At 39.2% G+C, this 15,625-nt stretch overlaps 1 protein-coding gene across 1 annotated transcript in view; it reads left to right on the top strand.

Annotated features, from left to right (window-relative positions):
• Window positions 1-9,810, top strand: part of Nek7 (NIMA related kinase 7) — a 129,585-nt gene extending 119,775 nt beyond the window's left edge. The window contains exon 9 of the mRNA XM_029475601.1: window positions 6,571-9,810. Within this exon, the coding sequence (XP_029331461.1) occupies window positions 6,571-6,681 (111 nt within the window). The 3' untranslated portion in view covers window positions 6,682-9,810. The remainder of the gene's footprint in view (window positions 1-6,570) is intronic.
• Window positions 9,811-15,625: the final 5,815 nt, after the last annotated feature.

The following is a 15,625-nucleotide window of genomic DNA, read 5'->3' as shown; positions in this document are numbered from 1 at the left end:
TTCCTTCCTTCCTTCCTTCCTTTCTTCCTTTCTCTCTCTCTCTCTCTCTCCCCCCCCCCTTCCTTCCTTCTGGCAAACTAGAGAAGTGTCTGCAGGAGAACAGGCCTGTATTTGCTTGCTGTCTTTTTCCTTTCTGGCCTTTCTGGGTTTGGCACAGCACTGCAGGCTTGCTTCACTCACATGTTAAAGTTGGCAGTAAGCACCACTTTTCATTCTTGGGATATCCACACATAAAAATAAACAGAACTGGCCAAAGATAGGTTTCATTATTGTGACTTAGGTTTCATTATTGTGACTTGCGTGCACGCACGCACATATACAAAGAAATAAAAATCATGACTTTTTTCAGATATTTAAAATATAGTGCAAGCTTTATAAAGTTTTCCTGTGATAACAAACAGCTGTAGTAATATTTAATTAAATGAAACCGATTTTGTGGGTTTTGTAGGTTATTGGAGAATCTGGTGTGGTTATTTGCCTTTGATAAAACTAGTACTGCATTTTCAACTTTTGGAATCTGCCCCTTTTATCAGTATGACAACTCTTTCACTAAGGAAACTTAAGTTGGAGTCTTTGTTCCAGTTTATGTAGATCAAGTAGCCTTGATGTGTTGACAGCAGTGTCCTGTTTGCCCGCTTGTGCTAGGTAACTACTCAGATACTCACCACAGGCAGCTCTGGACTTCTGTTGCTTCTCAGTCCCTTCTCAGCCTTCTCTGAAATCCCTTGAGCTTACCATGTCAGAGAGCACTCGTGTCCTCAGGATGTTCTTCTGCCCTGTGGCCACTCAGGGACCATGCCACATGAACAGGAAGAACTGAGGGACTTTATGGAAAGTAGCAGTTATTTGAATACGTAAGTGGGCATAAGCCCCAAGTACTCAGATCTGTTGCTTCCGTGTGTGCGGCTTTGTCTGCTCTGCAAATGTCTGTGATGGGGAAAAAAAAGAAAAGTCTTAGAGATGACAAATTTTAAGTTAACATTTACAAGTAATTTCTCAAGTTTTAAACGTAAGAATATTCCTACGGAAGATTTATAAGGAAAGTTCTTTAAACTTTCAGTAACTATAATACCCATTGTTTTGAGCCCATAAGGTCAGGCCTTAAGTAAATAGCAAAACGAGATGAAAATGGCAGGTAAAGCCTTCTTCTCAAGTTTTTGAAGTTAGTAGAAGTTTATTAGTACTATAAAACATTTGAATTTAGTAAGTCAAATATTTATCAGTAGTTCCTAGTTTCTCAAATTCTAATAGCATTTTATGAATTACATAGGGTTGTTGGTAAAAAAAAATAGCCAGAATGATTTAAATTAGTACTGGGAAGTCTTTCCCAGCATAACCTTATAATATTGCCAAAATGAATGTCATTGTAATATTTGTTACACACACGGTTTTAAAGGTGCATTTAATCATGTGATTTTTACAATCTTTAGAATTAACATCGTCATAATCCAAGGGAGATGAAAATATTTACTAGAGTGTATGTAGATATTGAATGTGAATATTACTGCTATGCTATAATTTAAAGTTCCATCCAGTGTTATTTCAGAGACTGTGACCATTTGGTTTTTCTTCTTAAAAATTTGTTTTAGTAAATTTTATATTCTCATCACTGTGCTATTTTACTAAAGGTTGCCATGCAAGATTAAGCTGTATGTAGTGTGTGTGTGTGTGTGTGTGTGTGTGTGTGTGTGTGTGTGTACATGCCCTTTATTCACCTGTGTTATAGAAGGGACACTGGGGAATTGTTCCTTGAAGACATGAATCCAAAACGGTGCCCTTTATTTCATATATCCTGTGGGATCCTATAAAACCGTGTAACTTTCTGTAAGACTTTCAGTTTGTAAGGATGCTGAATGATCTCTGATTGTGAAATGCAGACATTACATCACATCAGTGTAGGATGGCTTTCTTTTCCTACCCCTAGGTCAATCATTAGTGACACTTGGGTGTCCATGCTGGAGATGCCTAATCATTTTGTATAAATATCTAAAGCTCCAAATATAGTGCCTTTAATGTATTAGATCCACATTGGGGTGCTAAAGTGTGTCCTTGGATAGATGGAAATTGGGCATATCTGGAAGGCTGATATAGCATAATTGGTCTCAGAGGGATTAAGATAGGGGTGATAAAGAAACAGTACCAATAGAATTAGTCTTTATTGTCCTATTGAGAATAGCGGTGGTGACCTAAAGCGATCATACACAAAGAGCCTGACTGTTATTACCCCTGCGTGGCTAAACTTGAACTGTAATTGGGTTAGCACCCTGAGAACAATGACTCCTGACACTCTCTTTAATATTCCTGGTTTTAGGCTGCATACTTTGATATTTCTTTGGAAATACATAGATCAAAATATATTAATGGTTTATGTGCTGAATTTGAAAGCATTAAATTTATAGCTCTTTACAGATATTATATAGAATCATTTTATTACCTTCTAGTCATTTAAATGTTTCTGTGTTCCTTTTTAAATAATCTTGGAAACACATAAATGTAGCAGTTCTCTCTAGCTTTGTAAAGGCTCTTGCGTGGACAAGCCCTTTGACACACTGTATTAAAAAAAATAGCACATGAGCTTTAAAAGGAGAAGGAAGTGTGAAAAGTAAACTTTGAATGGTTAAAAAAATTACCTTTTGGCTTACATTATCTGTTCTTGTTTTTGTCAAGGTTATAAATTTGATGCTGGTCTTTAATAACTGGATAAGTCTTAGCTAAACATACACATTTAAGCAAACGAATGCCTAGTGGTCTTAGAAATTAAAACTTAAAGAATAGAGGTAGCAATCTTGACTTCATTTTCTTGCCACTTCCTTTTAACATGGTTAAGAATGTAGTAGTTACTGTCATTGCAAAGCATTGGACGGTTGCTAAAGAATTTCAGAATACCTTGCTTTCTTCCAGGGAGCTAGAGAAGCATTTTTAAAAGATAATACTAAGGGAACATGCCTTTAATCCCGGCACTCGGGTGGCAGAAATAGGAAAATTGCTTCAAGCTAATGGACAGCTAAATCTATGTAGCTTTTCTTAAAAGTGCACACACACATAAACACTGAGTAAGGTCTTGCATATAATCATCTTATTCTGATCTTTAATGTCTGACTTTATTTAATGTCTGACTATGAGAGAACACTTAGTGTCACTTTTTATTTTTATGAGAATATTATATAAGGACTTCCATACCCCTTTCTCTGGAGCTTTTTTTTTAATGGGGCCCTGCAGGTTTCAACTCCAGTGTTCCCAGTGTGAGGATCACAGGTCTTAGGCCTGCCAGGCAAGTGTTCTCCAGCCCACTGTGTTTAAGTTTATAATCTAATGACACGATTGCTCTAAGTTGAATCCAAGTACCTTTTGTTTGGAGGAAGTTCCTGATAGTTTTATGGTTGGGTTAAGTTTTAAAAGACCACTGCAGTTGCCATTAAAACTGCCATGCTGGGTCATTATATTCATAGGAACACATTTGTGTCAATACTTAAGAGTATCTCTAGTCTAAAGTTTCTTTGATTTTTCTCATGCCTTCTGCAAAATCCTAGAAAAGTGGATTGGTTTGTGTCTTGATGCAAACTCTCCTATGAATTGTGAATCCAGAGCCATTAGGGTTACTGTTATATAAATCAACATGATATAAACTAGAGTTATTTGAAAGGAGTTAACATCAACTAAGAAAATGCCTGTGTCTCTGTGTGTGTGTGTGTGTTAGAGGGGTACTTTTAATTATGTAAAGGATTTTTTTATTCACTTTACGTTCTGGCCACCCACCTTTCATAATCCCTCCCCATCTCTCCTTCTGTGAGAGGGTGAACCAGACCCCACCCTCAGGAGTTATCTCCCCACCCTGAGACATGAAGTCTCTGTAGGACTAAGCATATTCTCTCCCACTGAGGTCTGACAGGACAGGCTAGCTAGAAGAACATATCCCACAGACAGGCAACAGCTTTTGGGCTGGCCCACACTCCAGTTGTTCTGGACCCACGGTGAAGGCCAAGCTACACATCTGCTACATATGTGCAGAGGAAGGGGGCTAGGTCCAGCTATGTATGCTCTTTGGTTGGTGGTTCAGTCTTTGAGAGTCCCAAGGGTCCGTGTTAGTTGATTCTGAGGAGTTCCCATCTGCTTCCAGATTGCAATCCTTCCCCAAACTCTTCCCTGAGAGTCAAGGCCCAGCCCATTGTGGGTGGTATCATCCCTAGGTTGGTAGTCCTAGGTTTTATAAGAAAGCAGACTGAGCAAGCCAGTAAGCACCACTCCTCATAGCCTCTGCTTCCAGCTTCCTGCCTCGTTTGAGTTCCTGACCCGACTTCAGTAGACTACAATATAGAAGTATCAGTCAAATTCTTTCCTCCCCAACTTGTTTTTGGTCATAGGATTTCTAATGCTATGATGAAACACCAACTTGCAATGGCTGTTATTGCTGACAATCTTTTGAAAAAAAAAAAAAAAAACAAGTGATCTACAGTCTGCCCTTCATTGTCTGAAAGGCTATCTCACCCTTGCTCAGAGGCAGTCATGGAGAAACCTGTAGACCAAGTTAGAATCTTTATATGATGGTAACACATGGTTCTTAAAAACTTAGTGCCTGAAGTGAGACCCTTTCAGTGTAAATCTACCTCCTGCCTCCTAAAGCCTTTATGATCTTAAACCATTGCTGCTTTATAAAACGGGGCTGCATTAGTAGTATTCATGTAGAGGTGTTAGGAAGTTTGAATATGTTAAGTCATGTGAATGTTTTATAACAAATTCCACTCATAAGTATGTTGAGGTCTATGTATTCCATATCTTATAGATCTGACAATGATGAATCTGTCAGTAATTGCCTTGGCAAAGAAAACCTGATGGCAGTAGTTCTTTTAACTGGTGGGACCTGGACATATAGAAGGGAGTGCAGAGCAGGTATTTTATTCAGCATTGCCTTCATCTCCCCGTGGCCTCTGGAATCCCCCAGGCTCTTCTGTATAGCTGTTATCGGGGTATTGTGTACCGCTCAGCTGCCCACTAGTGCCCCCCCCCACCTCTCTTTCTCCTTGTTGCTAGTCCTTGCCGCTTTTCAGCACCCCTATATCTCTGTTGTCTTCAGCTATGTTCTATTCTTCCCGTGCATTTTTGTTGATTCCTCTTCAGTGCATCAGGGCTGGCCATTGGCTACAGAGAGCACCCTGTTCTGAAGTTCTCTGAGAGACAGGGATGGTTCTGAACTAGCTTGTATGATGTGGCAAGGTTACAAAGTAAACTGTGACTCTGCCCACTGCTATCTTGGTTGACCTATGATGAGGTTGTGGAACCTAGTTACATTCCCTGTTACCTTTTCTGCCTCCTTTCTCATTCCTATTTCTAAACAGAATTTCTGACTGCTTGGTCATCTGGTAGGGCATGCTGTCTTCTTAAACATATGAATCATCATCTATGGGCTCTTCCCCACGGCCTTTTGTGTTATACGTAACTGGATGTTATGTATAACGTATGTTTTATTAGATCAACATAATAAAATGTCTTACATTTTGCCAAGTTATTAAAAGCACTTTCAATACCATTCCACGTTCTTTTGAAAGGAATATAAATTGGTATTGTCAGGCTTTCTCGGTGAATATAACATTACTTCATCCAACATTGTGATCTCCAAATGTGGCTGAAGCTAAATCACTATATTTTATTCTGATAGATGTGTAGTTAATGAATTGGAAGTGGGATAGTATTTCTGATGATCAGTTTTAGCCTCACTGTTTAACAGGTAGAGAAATAAACTTTCACAATGGCCCAGACTGAAAGTTTCCTGCAAGGCTGCCTGCTGCCTCCCTCTCTTGCTCCCTTCACCATTCCTGCCAGCCCTCTGCCCATTCTTCCTCCTCCCATAACATTTCCTTGGTTTTAGCCTTACCAGTACCAACAGGTTCCACCCATAGAGGGCACCAGTATGTGTGCAATGAAAGACATGAAGAAATGCAGGTATTTAATAACTCACCAAGTGCTATGCTTATCTGCATGTCAGAATGTTCTCAAAATGGCTAAACTCTTGCTGATGACAACAGGTACAGAGCGAGAAAGTATTGGTATGAGGATGCTATACGCTGATACAAAGGGACACGGAATTTGCCAAACAGTGCTTATTGGAATTGAGAATAAAACTCAGGGTTCTAATTGTTGAGTGTGGAAAAGAAGGTATCTTAACCTTTGAGGACTTCCCCCCACCCCACCACACCCCCCCGGGAAAAAGATCTCAACTCTCTCCTTTATAAAGTGGGAACATTTAAATACTACTTTACATACTTATGTATTAGAGTAATATTCATACTTTACCATGTTGACAAAAGAACACTAAAGTACAAAATTTTATATATTTTTTATCTATACAAAATAACGAGATAAATGTATCTGGCATGTACTCTCATCACCTTATATGGAAAACTTATGCTTGCCAAAGCTAATGTATTAAATTCTAGATCAGGTACAGTGTGCATGTCTACAGTTAAGTAGAAGCCTTCTATAGCTAGAATAGTTAGCACTATGAATAGTGCTGAAGGATTATGCTGTTCAGTGTTAAGGAGGCTGATTTTAACTTTTGCTTTGTTTCGTTTTCAGCTACGACAGCTAGTTAATATATGCATCAACCCAGATCCAGAGAAGCGACCAGACATCGGCTATGTTTATGATGTGGCAAAGAGGATGCATGCATGTACCGCAAGCGCCTAAACTGTACAAGATCCTGAAGACGGCAACCAAGATAACTTAAAAGTGTTTTTGTGCAAATCATACCTCCCCGCTTATGTCTGGGTGTTAAGATTACTGTCTCAGAGCTAATGCGCTTTGAATCCTTAACCAGTTTTCATATGAGCTTCATTTTTCTACCAGGCTCAATCACCTTCCCAATCCACAACTTTGGGATGCTCAGATGGCACCAGGAATGCAAGCCCAACAAGAGTGTTTAGCTTGAGAATTGTGTAGAGTTTCTGCTGATAAACTGGTTTATAGATAGTCAGTGCCAGACGGTGAAGAACACACACATAGGCACATGTCCAGAGGGATGCGTAACCTGAGGAAGGACCTGGGCATTTGACTTGTTTGCTTTTAAGTCACTTAATGGAAGTTGTAGTGGACATAATTGTGAACTTCTGATTTTTTTTTTAAGTTTCAAGTACATGTTTTAGTTCTTAGCATTAGAGATCTCAAATATAATTCTTATAATACATGCAGACATAAACTTTTTGAGAGAGATTTAAAATTTTTAGTTTATACATTCAAAATGCAACTATTAAATGTGAAAACATAGAGGTCAAAATGTGAGTTGGACACTGAAGTCTATGTTTTAATGCCTTTGGAAGCCTTCTTTTGTGTGTTTAAATGGTATAAATGAACCCATTTTAAAACGTGGTTAAGGACTTGTTTGCCTGGCGTGATAGTCATTTTTAACATGCACAAGGCTTTGTGTTTTTATTGTACATTTGAAGAATATTCTTGGAATAATCTTGCAGTAGTTATAGTTCAATTTCTTTACAAATCTAAATACACTTTACTCATAACTATACACTGTAATGCAAGCATATATTTTTATTCATATATTGAAGTTTTGATCAGTTCCCCTTCAGAATCTTTTTTATTCAAGTTACTTTCTTATTTATATTGTGTGTGCATTTTATCCATTAAATGTTTCAGATTTTCTGAGAATGAATTCCCTTTTTAAAATATATTTGGTATGCCAACACTTTTCTAGGATTGAAAAAAAATTTTTTTAAACGTTTGGGCCATTCTATGTGCATCTGTTTTATCTTGTTAGAAAGAAAAGGTGTGTGTTAAAATGTGCCTGTGAATGTCGATGTTGTTTGACAGGGTTATAATTTTAGAGTATGTTTTAGAGAATGTTTAACGGCGTGAGGACTGGCCCTTACTGAAGACAGAACTGTTCTAAGAGCAGCATTTCCGTTGAGATGCTTTGGAGTAAAGTACTGTATTTGTGTATGACGATGACAGACATTTTAGTTAAGGAGGGGAAAAAAAGAGGGGTATTTAGGAAACCCTGAGGTGGAATTTTGGTGAATGTCTTCATCTTACTACCAACCAATTCCTTCAAAGAATTGTGGAGCCAAAGAACAGAGTAGTCGTGGCTGTTGCAGAACACCGTGTGCCACGGTAGAGCATTGGGAAGGCTCATCCTGCCGGTGGCTCGGTCAGACGCCCGTGCTGGGGAGCTTGTGCTCGGCCCACAGAGCTCCCGGGTTCATTTTCTTACAGAGTGTTCTTTCTACAGTTATTTCCAAGTAATTGTAAATTTTCAAAGTAATATCTCATCTTTTCATTCACTATGTATGCTGTCTTAGACAAAGGAAATCTGTTTTTTTTTTTGTCTTGAAGGCTGAACTGGGTACATCCCAGATCTTAGTGGCTCATAGGATATACCCAGAGGCACGAAGAAATGGCTTCCGGTGACCATTTGGGTTGTGTTACATCCATTGTAATGTCACAGGACTGACTGAGATGAAACATCCCCTTCCTACAAGAGTTGTTTTCTTTCCATATTTAAAAACATGAGGTTCTGCCTGGCAGTGATGGCGCACACCTTTAATCCCAGCACTCGGGAGGCAGTGGCAGGCGGATTTCTGAGTTCGAGGCCAGCCTGGTCTACAAAGTGAGTTCCAGGACAGCCAAGGCTACACAGAGAAACCCTGTCTCAGAAAACCAAAACTAAATGAAAATACAAGGCTTCTCCCCTTGTAGTGACTTTGCTTTATGAATTTGTCTCAATAAAAAAATAGAGCTGGAGGGCTTACTGGTCAGGGATGGTCACTGTCACTTTGTACAAGAAGAAACTTTCTTTCAAATATTTTAAGTCCCTCAGTTCATATCTACCCTCCCCCCTAAAAAAAGAATATATTGTGTAGAAACAAATTCAGTGTGATATTTGCAAGTGGTTATGGAATTGATTAAAAGTTATAATCTTAACAATCACCTATAAAATATTCTCTTTATATTTCTGTTTATGAGTAAATTTTATATGACGTTAAATATTGGAATTGATTTCAGTAACAGGTCAAATTAAAGGTACGGCTGATTTGAAACCTTATTTAAACATTGGTACTAGTTACCCAGGGGAGAATGTGCAGTAACGTTGGTTGGTATGCTGAGGTATGGGGGTGGTGAATGAAGGGTACCCTACCTGCAGTGCTCAAGAATGTCCAATGATTGTAAAGTTACTGAGATGTCACCGGCAAGTCGTGAGCGCTCTACTGTTCCTTAGTGTGTCCTTTACAAAACGCCTGTCTTATATCATGTACTCCAGGTTTTGCTCTGAACTTTTTCTCTATTTATTATAACCAAGAAGCTGTTACTCACACAAATGTCTATTCTTTTCAATTGAATGTACTGTTTATAACCCACAAATGCGCACTCTTTGCCTCCAATTCCCGTAGTACTGTAATAATATGAATTTTTTTGTGAAATACTTTCTATTTTGTTATGCTTTAAATATACATGCAAAAGAATTCTGTTATTAGCTTCAAAAACTGTACAGTATCTTAATATAAATATAGAAATATAAAAGATGAGTACCGTAAGTTTTAGTATCTGTCAGGTTCCCTCCCTTTTACCTCTCCAAATCGCCCATTGCTATGCTTGGCACCGAACCTACAGAAACAGTTCTTACCCAGTTCCAGGACTTTGCTATCTTGAAGAAACCGAAACAGTGAGGCAGTCAAAAGTGACAACCTCTCTGGAGGCTCTGGGGTTTTATGGTTTGGTTTTGAATGTGCGTTATATCATAAAATGCAGCTCACTAGTCTCTTCAATGTCTCCCTTTCTGTCATTGAATAAAAGGCATCCAAACAGTAAGAAAGGGATGATCGTCATCTTGCTTTGAACCTTTAGAGTTTAAAATTTAAGTCAGCACTTCCCATTCCCCATTGCTGCGGTGCGCTGCTACCAGACTCTCAAGGGAATGGGTACGTTTGCTCTTCTCCTAAGTGAGGACCACTGCCCTCCCTGCCAACTAGAGAACAGAGAGCTCAGGAGAGTAAATGTGATTTCACAAGTTAGTTGTTAATTGGCTAATGTTACAGCCCATGACTTGTATTATAGAAACGTTTGTTTCAGTGAGTATGGTTCATAAATGCTAATAGAGGTCAGTTTTACCACATTATAATATTTAGTACTAGTTGGAAATTCTATTTTTAAAAGTTTTATGGAATCATTGGGAAAGTCAGTGCCAGGCATATATGTTTCAAAGCCTTAATGGAGACAGCTGAGGGGTCACACAGTAGTGAGGCTGATTAAAAAAAAAAAAATCAAGGTAGGAAATCACTTCAGAACTCCCTCAAATTATCAAAAGAACTTCATGGTATTCCTTAAACAGATAAATACGACTGCCTCTGAGAATGGGAAAGCCTATACTGTACATTTAGTGTTAGGATTTTGTAGCTTGGGACTTAGATGAATTATTTTCTGTGTCAGGGTTGTAATGCAGAGGAAGTCATTCTTGCTATAAGCACACTATAGATAAATTCCTCATTTTTCTAGGCTTTACTTTCTGTGTAAAATTGGGATATAAATCCCTAACCAGATGGACTCACCTTGTGCAGGACCCTGTGTAGTGTAGCGTATCACCTGATTGCTTGATAAATGCGGCCAATATTAGATGACCACATGTAATACTTGGCTGAGGAGCAAATTCCCATGTGTCTTCTTGGGCTTTAGCTTCGTCTCTTCTCTCTAACCCCATTTCTATAGCCTCATTTTTCAAATGCCCTGATCTGTTCTTTCCAGTAGAACTTCTATTCATCTATTTTTTTTTTCTAAAAAAAAAAATTTTTTTTCAAGTACTCTTCCTCAGCCGACTTTCAGGTGTTCTTCAGGGAGTAGTCAGATGACAGTAGCAAAATGGTTTCACTGGTCACTGGTCTACCTTAACAGAACCCAGTGATTCCATGTGAGATTTACTCATTCTCCCTTCTTGATCCTAAATGCTAGTAAGACAAATCTTTGTTATCTTCTTTGTGGAGTTGAACACTTACTGTGCCTCCTCTGGTGAATGTTGAATTCATCACTGATCACTGTGAGACTGCAAGTATATCCAGCCTCCTCAGGCCAACAGGTAAGATCAGAATAGGTAAGGACTAGCCAAGAGAAGAACAGATGAACCTTTTAAAGGAGCTTTTGAAGCTTTCATGGTGGGTTGTGAAGAGACTAAAGACTAAGATGAGGCCCTGAACTTAACGTGCAAAACATTGGAAGAAACCCATGCAAATGGCTAAGCAGGATTAAGATGTAAAGTGAATAAATAATTAATGAGGAAAGAAAAACAGATGTGGGCAAGCACAGGAGCAATGGCCATGAAAGAAATTAGTTTATAGCTAGATAATTGAGAAGAAACAAGATCAAGAGGAAGTATACAGGAGATGGTAAAGAGTGAGACCCATTGAAAGGTTCCACCCACTCCCCAAGAGCTTGTTAAATATTCCTCTGTACTAGGGCCACTTCCAGTTATGACGAGCATCATGATGGTGATCAAGTGAGACGGGAACCTAAATATGAAATGAGCGTGTTTTAGAGTTTCCATTGCAGTGAAGAGATACCATGACCAAGGCAACTCTTATAAAGGAAAACATTTAATTGTGGCTGGCTTACAATTTCATGGGTTTAGTCTGTTATTATGGCTGGTAGCATGGCAGCATGCAGGCTAAAATGGCATTGGTGACAAAGCTGAGAGTTTAAAATCTTGATCCATAGATGACAAGGAGAGTCTGTGTCCCACACTGGGCATATCTGAGCATATAAGAGTTCTCAAAGCCAACTCTTGCAGTGACACACTTCCTCCAACAATGCCACACCTACTCTATCAAGGTCACTCCTAATAGTGCCACTCTCTATGGGCCAAGCATTCAAACAGCCTAGTCTCTGGGTTCATACCTATTCAAACCATCACGTCTCCACTGCTGTCCAGTCTACACATGAATGGACCATTAAGAGTGCCCCAAACTTGTATAGCCTATAGAGACTAGATTTCTTTCTCTTAGACATGCTCCTGAGAGCCACAGAAGGAATTAGAAAGCTAGATCACAATGTCTAGCTAAAATCAAAACAACCATTGAAAAATTGACATGTCAAAACATGCCTTGAAGACAATCACTTTGTGGAAAAGCTACCACATAAAGGTGTTAGAGATGCCTGATTTATGAGAAGTATAAACCTCAAAGTAGGAACACAAGAAATATGAAGGAAAATAAAAATCAAGATAACAGACCACCAAAGGCAATTCTCATAATGGAGTAAATAGAAACCCAAATTAAGTGCCTGTTGAAGAATTTCATACAGGTACCAAGAAAGCTTAGTGAAATCCAAGAGAACAGAGAAAAATGAAACTTAGAAGACCATATCGTACACACAGGAGAAATGAAGTTTTAAAATAACCAGACAGAAATACTCAAAAGGTTAAGGTCTGAAGAAATTTAAAAGTGGAAGTGTACATTCAAGAACTTGGGACTCTGTTATAGTCAGAATATGGAGTGTCCCCATGGGCTTTTGTTTGAACACAGACCCCAGCTATAGGAGGGTTGTAGAACCTCTAGGAGGTAGGGTGTTGCAAGAGGAAGTGGGTCATTGGGCTAGGCCTTGTGGTTTTATAGCCCAGCTTGATTTCTGTTTTCTTTGTGCTTCCTGACTGCAGATAGGATATGCTCAGTCATCTTCTGTTCTGCCACTATAACCTTTCCACTAGGATGGACTGTGCAACCCCAAACTGTGAGCCAAAATAAACTTCTTGCTTTGCATCACAGCAATGAGATACTAGGGCATAGAAAAGCTATTTAATGATGTAATAGGAGACACTTGGAAAAGATCTAGGTACCCAGACTGAGGATACCTATAAACAAACATAAACAGAAAACAAAAACAAAACAAAAAACACTTTACTGTGAGAAGGATAAGACAAAGTAAAACACTGTAAATTTGGTATGGAAAAGCAGCAGGTCACATTTAAGAGCATCTTTTCAGAGTACCAGGAAAGTTTCTCAGCAGAACTCTATAGACCTGGAGAGAATGGAATGCTATTTTCCATGTCCTGAAAGAATTTTCAACTAAGCAACCAAGATCATTATACCCAGCAAAGCTAACCTACAAAAAATGGCAGAGAAATCGATACATGCATGGCAAGATCAGCAAGAATGGAGAGTTCCTGACCCTGAGCTTAGAGTTATTAAACAGTTTTAAGGGACTTATATATTCAGATGTGAAAGAAGACACCATTACATTATGAAATAATTTTCCACTAGCAGAATAGACACACAAAAGCAAAGCAAAATAATCAAACATTGCTGCATTGAATTGTAAAGATAAGAGAGCAAAGACTAAGATTACTCAAAATAAACAAAAAATAAACCACAGTGGTGTCTAAACATGTCACTAATAACTTGGAGGGCTCAGAATGTAGGCTTAGGTTTTTTCAAAATTGAATTTAATAATTTAATAATATTAATAGTAATAATTTAATTTAATAAGGGTTCTCAAATGCTTCAACCCTGCTTCTAACCCAAAGGTAAGAGAGAAAAGATTGTAAATAAGACAAGGGGATATAGTTGAATTTAGAAGTAGTTCTTTGGGGTAATTCCAGCAGTCCAGTTCAGTAGTGTCAGGATACCAAGCACCATTCAGAAGCAGTGGCCACAGCATGATCTGGCAGAAATAGCCATGCCTCTACCAAATCCACACAAGTCAGCAGGAGTGACCAAGGGTAAGTTCTCTGTCATGCCTCTCTCAACGAAGTGAAGATGCAATACTAGGGAAGTGTAAAGTGCCCTGTCACTATTGAGTCCTACTTGCAAAACATCACTGAGTTTGTATCACATGACACAACCAGAAATTGCCACCTCATAGCCTGGTTATAAAGCATTTGTCTAGTACCCACAGGACTTTGGATCCAATCTTCAGCACCACTGAAGATTGTTGGTGATGGTGACAATGGTGATAATGATGACCATGGTAACAATGATAATCGTGATGAAGGGGGAGGGAGAGAATACATTGAATGTAATCTACTAAATTCTAAAATTTAAAAGTATAAACTAGCTGTCTGAAATGACATCCAATGAACAAACAAAAATCCAACACCCAATAATATGCTACCTACTAGAAATTCACTTTAGAATTAAAAAAAAAACACACTGAGTATGATATTCCCATCAAATATTTTACTGAACAAAATTGACTGGAACTATAGGAACTACAGAAAACTACAAACTATAGGAAAACAAGGCTACTATGGAATGATCAAGCAATTGATTTAATAAGAAAATATAACTGGAAGTCTGCATGCAACTAATGTCAGAAAATAGTGCAAAAAAACACTATTAGATCTAACAAGAGACATGGGCTTCAGTACACTAGAAGTAGGACGATACCCACCTCTCATCAATGGACAGTTCATGCAGATCAAATAACATGAGGAAAGTTTTATTAGCTTATGTGCCTAGCAGACATCTACTAAACATTCTAGCCTACAAATGCAAGCTACAAATTATCATTGGAGTATAACCAAAGGAGGATAGCACAAGTAATAAAACTAGAAGTCAGTAAGAAGTAAAAGTTTGGGAAATGACACAAATGTGTAGAGACTGAGTTACACAATATTGAATGACTACTGTATCACTGAGGAAGGTGAAGGCAAATGTGAAAATTGAATCCAAATGAAAATGGATAAGTAAGAAGTCAAAATGTGGAATCTAACAAAATGCCTCTATAGGAGAAATGTTTGTAACAACTAGCGCCAACCCCCACAAAATGCATTCACTTACAATAAAAAATGGTATTTTCTCATGCATCATCATAAAGATATAATAGAGCTGAAGAGATGGCTCAGTAGATAAAGCACTTACCACATAGGCATGAGGTGTTCAGATCTCCAGACCCCATGTAAATACAATAGCCAAATACAGCAGACATATACAGCAGCCACTCTGTAATCCCAGCACGGATGTAGTATGATGGGAGTGGAAAAGGAGCATCCACCTGAAGCTTGCAGGCCACCCAATCTGAAGCTATGACCACGAGACCTTGCCTCAAGCACTGCTGAAGGCCAGTACTGACTGACACAGAGCTCGTCTTTTGACTTCCACACATGCACCACAGCATACACACAGGGATACTCAGAGAGAGAGGGGGAGAGGGGGAGGGGGAGGGAAAGGCAGAGGGGAAAGAATAAACTAAACACATAATTTATTGAGGTAAAGAAAGAGCAAGTATCAGAAAGAAAATAAATGGAGCTCTTCCGGCCGGACCAGCACCGGGGTAGCTAGAGCGCAGGGTCTGCTGACGCCCGCCAGCTACCCACGACACCCGCCACAGGATTTTGAGACTTCTGGTGAGTGGAACACAGCTTCTGCGCGAGTCCAATCACGCGGGACCTGAGACTGCTTTGGTTGGGGAGGCAGAAATCCAGCCTGAGTAGGGCCACAAGACACTTCCGGTCAGAACAGCACCGGGGTAGCTAGGGCGCAGGGTCGGCTGACACTCGCCAGCTACCCACAACAGCCGCCACACGATATTAAGACTTCTGGTGAGTGGAACACAGCTTCTGCTCCAATCCAATTGCGCCGGGGACCTGAGACTGCATTAGTTAGGGAAGCAGAAAACCGGCCTGAGTAGGGCCACAGGCCTC

The sequence above is a fragment of the Mus caroli genome, chromosome 1 (assembly GCF_900094665.2).
Source record: "Mus caroli chromosome 1, CAROLI_EIJ_v1.1, whole genome shotgun sequence".
NCBI lineage: Eukaryota > Metazoa > Chordata > Mammalia > Rodentia > Muridae > Mus > Mus caroli.
This window is presented reverse-complemented; position numbering and strand designations above follow the sequence as displayed.